At 28.1% G+C, this 8212-nt stretch overlaps 1 protein-coding gene across 1 annotated transcript; it reads left to right on the top strand.

The window, feature by feature from the left end:
* Nucleotides 1–7087: 7087 nt before the first annotated feature.
* Nucleotides 7088–7693, top strand: LOC112681072. Its single transcript, XM_025551332.1, has 2 exons — nucleotides 7088–7516; nucleotides 7589–7693. Exons 1-2 carry the CDS (start codon nucleotides 7160–7162, stop codon nucleotides 7658–7660), a joined length of 429 nt encoding a protein of 142 aa, XP_025407117.1. The 5' UTR covers nucleotides 7088–7159; the 3' UTR covers nucleotides 7661–7693.
* Nucleotides 7694–8212: the final 519 nt, after the last annotated feature.

The raw sequence follows: 8212 nt of genomic DNA on the forward strand, positions 1-8212 counted from the left end.
ATTATTAAATAAATGAGTTAAAAATATTTTTTTATATATTTTTCTTTTATATTTTCGATTTTTTTTTACTTAAAATGATCAAAATAACATTTACTATTATTCAAGTATCAATAAATAACTTTTAAATCAAACAAAATAGTTTATTTTAATTGATATACATAATATTTATTTTAATCAAGTAACATTTTATACATATGGCTCTATCTAGACAAAAAAAAAGAAAGTTAACAATATTTTATTTTTTATTAAATTAACTTCAATTATAACATTGAAAACTTATTAAAAATTAAACTAGTGTCTTACAGGTGCATTGTGTGTCTTATAACATAGCAATCAATGTATTTATTAATTCTTAAATATTTCACAAAAGTCCAAAACTATTTAAATTTTATCGAATACCTCGATATATAATTTTAACCACGTGTTACTGCTATCATCGTTATGCATTTAAGTATAAATGTGTTTGATTAATAATCTATTTGATTGATAATAAACAGTGACAATAATAATACTCGTAATAATAAACAGTCAATGATAATATAATTTAAATTAAACGAATACATTATATAACAACTACACATCATATAATATACTAAAAAAAAAAAAAAATTTATTATTTACTCTTTGAATATCTGTTACGTAAATTTTTATAACTGACCAACTAGATAGAGCCACGTTGATAAACTTTTATTTACAAAATTTTCGATAAAAGATATAACAATATTTTGATGTTTAACAAAAGGTTTCTTTAATAAATTACATTACATTAAGATCCCACGCCATTATTTAAATCATAAAATAATAAAAAATGAAATGAAAATGAAAATTGAGTAAACTGTTAAAACTCTTAAATTAATATATAAATAAATAAAACGTTTATATTTAGAAATAAATAATTTCTTATCCTGAAGAATTATTCTATTTATAAAGTACAATGGCTTAAAAATTAAAAATATATATACATAAAATTAAATTAAATTGTTAAAAATTGTATTTAGCAAAAACAAATAAAAATTTAAAATTAAAATATAAGATATATTTCTAAAATGAAATTAAAAAAGGATGTCAAATTCAAATTTTGCTGAACATGTCTTAGAAAATAACCATAAAATGCATTTTTAAATCATTACATACTTAAAAATATTAAATATCCAAAATAATACTTACATTAATTAAGGGCTAGAAGACATAAACGTACATAATAAAATATTGATAAATATTTTTAATAATACTTTAAATGTACAAACGGATTTAGAAAATAATACATTTTAGTAAACAAAGTATTTATATTTCTTAACTAATTTAAAATAATCTTTTATACTAAAATAAATTATCTCTATGTAAAACGACCAATGTATATTATTTTCTTTAATTTTTTTTTCATGTTCAGTCGCGATTATATTGACTTAGTATATACCCGATGATATATTTCTAATTCGAAATCGATCGTATTTTACAAATATAATAATCATTCCGACTAAAATATTAATTAATTATTTATTTATTCATATCTATATATATATAAACCATTTGTTCGTATTTTATTACTTAACTGTTTGTTTTAAATATTTTTAAATCTTCAATGACGAGAATATTCCTTGAATCGGATTTGAAAGAATTCGTTTACAAAAAGAGAGAGAAAAAATTGGCATAAAAACAGCGAACGGTTGCCGTTTTCAAAGCGGTTGGTTGTGGCTATATTTATTGTTGGTTCGGTTGTCACAGACGATACGCCGATGCTGGCGGAATGTCTACGAGAAAACTTTTTGTTACGGTTGTTGGCGGCGACCGAGAACGGCGAGAGAAAACTCGCGTGGGCGTCCAGACACGACCGTAACTGCTGTACGCGTACGCCAGGGGCGGTTCCAGAGGGGGGAGACCCTAGGGTCCTCGGTCCTCTTCAAGCCTGTATTTCTAAAAATGTTATATTGTTAAAAAAAATTACAAACACAAAAGTAAAATAAAAATATAAAATTATACTATCGACTGTTATAGTTAATGTAAATATATAATATAATATATGATAATTCAAAAAATAAAAAAAAACCGAAATCTGTGTTGAAAGAATTGTTGTTTTGCATTTGTTTTGTGAAAATTATAACCAGCGTACGCACGCACGACCTCCGCCGTCTCGAGCCCGCGAAACCGCGCGCGTTCCATCGCGATCACCTTATGGAACGATTGTTGTAAATCAACATCTCACATTATTCCTTAAAAATAACCCGAACAATGTGTTGAGTGTGTGGAAAAGGAATGAGGTCATAACGAACGCTGACGTGGATATATAACGACAACCAGTAGTAGTTAACAACCAGTAGAGGCAGGGCCGTATTTGGACATTTTATGCCCCGGGGCAACATATTTTAGCCACCCTTCTATAACCCCCCCACAAAAAAAAAATTATTTTCTTTAAATGTAAGGCACTTTATTGTAAACATTGTTCTAGTCCATAGAAAATGTTGCCAACTATCTTATATAATATGCGAAGCCCATTCTTAGACTAATATAATACCCCATAAGCCTCATTGTCATACCCCCACATATAAAATATAGGTAAATTATAAAAAAATATTAAAATTAAACAAAGTAAATACTTACTAATCTATATTATATATAATTTTGAAAAACTCACTATATCCATGCCTCAAACAGTTGTATCTACTTAAATAGCGAAACTTTTTGTGTAATGAAATATAATTTACACGAAATACTTGATGTTATAGATTTATATATACAATTTTCAATTTAATGTTACAAAATAATATAATCAGACAAAATCATTTCCTTATTTTACAATATAATGCATATTTATGGGTATTAATACACTTTTCTCCTAATTATATTGTAAGAAAATATTGTAGTCTTAGTATAGTTTATTTACTTAAACCGTATATACTGGAATGTTATATAATAATAAATATATTTGCATTGATTATGTTCACATATTCTTTTGGCTTAAAAGCACATATATGTTCTGATTACAAGAAATTTCCACACTGTCTTTCATAAATTATTTATATTTTTATATATTCATTCTGTATATTTTTTAATTATTGACGATGAGTACTTTTAAGTTCTCTGAATGTGAGAAAGGGGTTGGTGACCTCAACGTGGTCTTTCTTGGATACGTTTTTCACTAAGAACGTTTAGAGTGTAAATCGTAGCTAACGCCAACATTTATGTTTACACACCTATTACAAAGTATTCACTTATCGTACAATTTTTTTTTTTTTTTTTTAAGACAACATCTAGGAAGATCTATCCCCATTCTTATAGTTTGTGGTCAGACTCACTTTGTATACATATTCATTAATTATTATTGATAGAATACGTTATGCTTTAGGTCTTTCTTTTAACCGACTATACTGTACTTAAACGTGTTTTTATTCTCATAATTCCACATTTTGAAAAATGTCGTAATCTAGCGTTTATGAGACTTATAAATTGTTATATCTAACATACTTTTAATAAATGTGTCCCTTCGTTATACTATAGGTTAGGTTACTAGAGAAGACACTTATAATGTTTTTGTAAACATAAATATATATTTTATTCTGTAACTGAAATATCAAGATCTATATGCATATTTATACCTTTTTTTAAATTCTTTGCCCGTCTATTGAATATAAAAATAATACACATATTTAACCTTTAACAGTTGATGAGGAGACACATAACTTTCTGCGGGTACAATTATTATTCTTGATTATTTTAAAATACACTGCAGTTTGTTCTCTGCTATTTAGTTTTTTTTATAAACATAATGTTTTATATATATACAAATTATAATGATTTTTGACGCCATGTATCGATTGTAAGTATAGTACCGTAAGTATGGTACCGTAATATTTTTAAGAAAACAATTAGGTGGGTGTCTCCTAGATAGCGAACGCCTTTGACGCCGAAGGCGTATCAGTTTTCCAACCGTATATTATCAATAGTAATAATTATCACGAGTAGTAACCATGGTAGTATTGCATGATACATTGTATCTACATAATAGTGTTTTGAATATTATTAATTGATATTATTAATATAATTTTATTAATATTAATAATTAATTACTAAAGTAATATTAAGCGAATTTCACCCGGAGCGAGGTACACAGAAGCTAGTTTAATATTAAATAATAATTATCAAAATAGTTTTTCCAATAAATGTATTGAAATAAAAATAAAAACATTTTTTCTGTTATTAGATACTTTTAGATACTATTAGATATTTCAATATAAAATTTCCGCCCCCCCCCCCTAATAAGCTAAAAAATTTGCCGCCCCGGGCAACAAGGGACACTTGCACCACCCCTCAAATACGGCCCTGAGTAGAGGAGGAAGTCAGCTAGCTTTACCGTACAAAGATGGACACTTGAAGACCATCAAGTTCGCTACGGTTCTCACTTATTCGTAGCATCAACATCCACCACGTAAGGTATAATATTAATAATATATTTTAATTAGTAACATTCACGTTGTAATTTTATACGAGATAACCCTATTCCATAGATAATAAGTATCGCGCACCGAGGTCGAGTCCCCGAGACCTCGTAAAAATAAACATACCTTTAAAAGAGTTCAATCCGATCAGTAAGTAAATTCGAAATGATTTAAAGAGGGGACCGTTACACGTACACGGATTACGTGTGCGGGTCGGGTATTTTTTTAATCGACCAGCGGAACACCGTTTACCGTTTTAACGGCTTTTCAAACGACCGTGCGGGATCATATTGTGCGCGTACAGATGCGCGGTTAAACGCGAACGGACTACAACGCAGACCGTTCGCATTAATTCATTCACTCGTTTTCTTTAATTTTTCTACCACCGACTCCCTCGAACGTTCTTTTAGCGCTCGTAATGGCCTGTTCATGTGTGTTTGCGCGCGCGCGAGCAAATCGCTCTGCGCAAACAAACGCACGCGCGCACCGCATCCGCAACCGTATAATCCTCTTAATCGCGCGCGACGGGCACAATAATTAAGTATGGGTACGCCGCCGCGCGCGTTTTAAGTACGCACGAACTTGAACGGCATAGCTTTGTACGATTTCGCGTGCACCGTTGTTGTGGCGACCTAATAACGGTATCGTTTTAGCCGAAGTATCCGCCGACTAAACCCAGACCGTTGTTGTACCGATACGTTACGGATGCGAATTAAAAACGATAAAAATCCATTGATTTTATTGCGTTTGCGTTCGGAAAGCCGGCCACTTTCACGGAAAACGTTTGTCTAGAATTGTTTAATTTTAAACAACCCGAAGTTTAATTCATTCTTTGTGTTGTAAGTTCTATAAATTTTACTAATATTAAGATAAAAACGTCTGCATACGGTTTTATTCGGGTGTGATATGTTTGCCTGACATTACATTTGCCCGACACTACGTTTGCCCGAGGCCCGACAGTATATTTTACATATTTTTACTGTACGTAATACACTGATATGCAATATTTTATTACTATTTCATTATTTTATTATTATTATTAACTAATATGCAATATTAATGTACAATAATTAAAAAAAAAACTAAATCAGAGGAATATTTTATCATGGATAATATCGTTCTATGTGAAAAGGTACTGAGTAGTGATGGGAATGAGTGACTAATAACTACCGATTAAATCGGTTGTACTGAATAAGTTTATTATTCGGTTTATGACAAAAGTATTAGTTGACGAATAATTTTGTCGACTAACGAATAATTAATTGACTAACGTATAATTAGTTGACTAATGAATTCAGTGATGTTCCCATCAATTTTGTTGAGAATATACTACGCAGACGAATTTTTGAATATGAAAATTATTATAATTCAAATGGTGATTGTGAAATAGGGTTGTAAATATTAACAAAAACTTGAAATTTTTTTTTTTCATAGAAATAGAATTTAAAATTATTTAAATAAATTGATACCATTGTAAATTCATTGCATGCCGTCAATAATTACTTTATAGTAATACATTAATCGTCTGAGGGAAATCTGAATATCTATTATAACCAGTGGCGCATTTATAATATACGCGCCCCAGGGCAAAATAATTTTTCCGCCCTTCCCCCTTACCAATATATATATATATATAAATAAATTCAAAGTTAAGCAATAAAAAAATTAATTTTATGAAACAAATTATAAATCAATTGTTTTACGATATTGTATTAGATAATTTTATAGTAATACTCGTACTTATCCTAACGTTAACCTATTTTTTTGTTTCAAAGTAAATATTCCTTTCTTAAAAATATATATATATATATATTAGGGTGGTCCTTATTTATGAACTTCATTAATGTTATGTCATGGGCTCGAAATTTTTTTTGGTATATTGACAAGATAATTTTGGTAAAATTTGAATTTGATAAGTCAACCCCTTCACGTGCCTCAAAGGGGTTAAAGTTGTATGATAAGGGGGTGAATTATACATTTTCCCCTGTAATGTCTTAAATTCTAAATTTAGACCATACATGTATAGGACTATTTTTATAGTAATAAATATTTACTACAAAAAAGGTATCTTGTAAATTTTTTGTAAAATTAAGAAAAACCAGTCAAAGTCAATATTTTTGGAAAATGGTTCGTTTTTTAGTTATTTATCTGTATTTCCTTAGATTTTATAGCTACACAAAAATTGTAAATTAGCAATATTTTTCCACACAATATTATCCATCCAACACTTTTATATTTAAAAATATTTAAAATAATATTTAATATTATTTTGTGTAGACAAACTTAAAAATCACTTTCCGAGAGATGACTATAAAGAGTTTATACAGCTAGTTTTAATATTTTTAGGAGGAATACCTCCAAATGGTATACGATTTCGTCAGCCAGGTGCTTATCACTTAGCTCGATGGATGTCAAAAGCTATATACTGTCTTAAAATTTTAATGTTTTGTGATCAATTTCAAATTTCAACAAAAGAAAAAAAGTCACTGGAAGATATATGTAGTTTTATACTTGAATGTTATATTCAAGTGTGGATTTCGGCTCCAGATATTATTACCGCTCCTATAAATGATATTATGTTTTTAAAAAAGTTATTGAATTATAACAATAATAAATTGGGAAAAGTTGCTTTAAAAAAATTCATAAATCACTTGTGGTATTTGAATGAAGAATGTGCTGTGTTTTCATTATTTGATGACCGAGTTGACTACAATACTAAACATCGAATGGCAAATAAAATTTTGCAAGGATACGAAGAAAATATAAACGAAGAAGAAAATGAAGGTTCAAATAAAAAAATTAACGTACAATTTGATGATGTATCAAATTTTGTTAATCAAGATCTTCCATTTGCCTTGCTTAATAATAAATCATGGAAATTATTTCAACGATTTAAAATATCTTTTAACTTTTTACGAGAAGATCCAAGCACATGGAAAGCCTTGGATGAGTATATACAAGCTAAAGAAATATTATCTGCACTAAAAGTCGTTAACGATACAGCTGAACGTGGGATAAAATTGATGGAGGAATATAATGAAAAATTCACTAAAAATGAAGATCAAAAACAATTTATTTTACAAGTATGAAATATTTATATAATCTTGTAATATTTTACCTTTATCAAATAATATAAATACATGTAACTTTTTTAGGTTGTTCAAGAATATCGCCAACAATATCCAGGGTTTAGCCGTGAGATTTTAAAGAAAACTTATGCCTATTAATAATACATCATTAATATTATTTTTTAATATTTAATGAATAAACTTAAAATTAAATTTGATTAATATATTGTGTAACATGAATACAATATTTAAAAAATTAACATATTTTAATAAATAAAAAGTTGTAAAAACCTATATTTTTAAGGTTTTTCTTGATTATTTACAAAAGGGTTAATGTAACAAAAAAAATGAAAACTTCTTATTTATAGATAATATTGAGTGGAATAATACTGCTAATTTACAATTTTTGTGTAGCTATAAAATTTAAGGAGATACAGATAAATAACTAAAAAACGAACCATTTTCCAAAAATATTGACTTTGACTGGTTTTTCTTAATTTTACGAAAAAGTATTAATTTTACAAAAAATTTACAAGATACCTTTTTTGTAGTAAGTATTTATTACTATAAAAATAGTCCTATACATGTATGGTCTAAATTTAGAATTTAAGACATTACAGGTGAAAATGTATAATTCACCCCCTTATCATACAACTTTAACCCTTTTGAGGCACGTGAAGGGGTTGACTTATCAAATTCAAATTTTACCAA

The sequence above is a fragment of the Sipha flava genome, unplaced genomic scaffold, assembly GCF_003268045.1.
Source record: "Sipha flava isolate LNK unplaced genomic scaffold, YSA_version1 18499_pilon_pilon, whole genome shotgun sequence".
Taxonomy (NCBI): Eukaryota; Metazoa; Arthropoda; class Insecta; order Hemiptera; family Aphididae; genus Sipha; species Sipha flava.

Bases quoted from the DNA above. Each gene is read 5' to 3' on its own strand.
- LOC112681072 (XM_025551332.1), top strand. From the start codon at position 7,160: ATGGCAAATAAAATTTTGCAAGGATACGAAGAAAATATAAACGAAGAA. The intron at 7,517-7,588 runs GTATGAAATATT...TAACTTTTTTAG, and splicing joins AAAAACAATTTATTTTACAA to GTTGTTCAAGAATATCGCCA.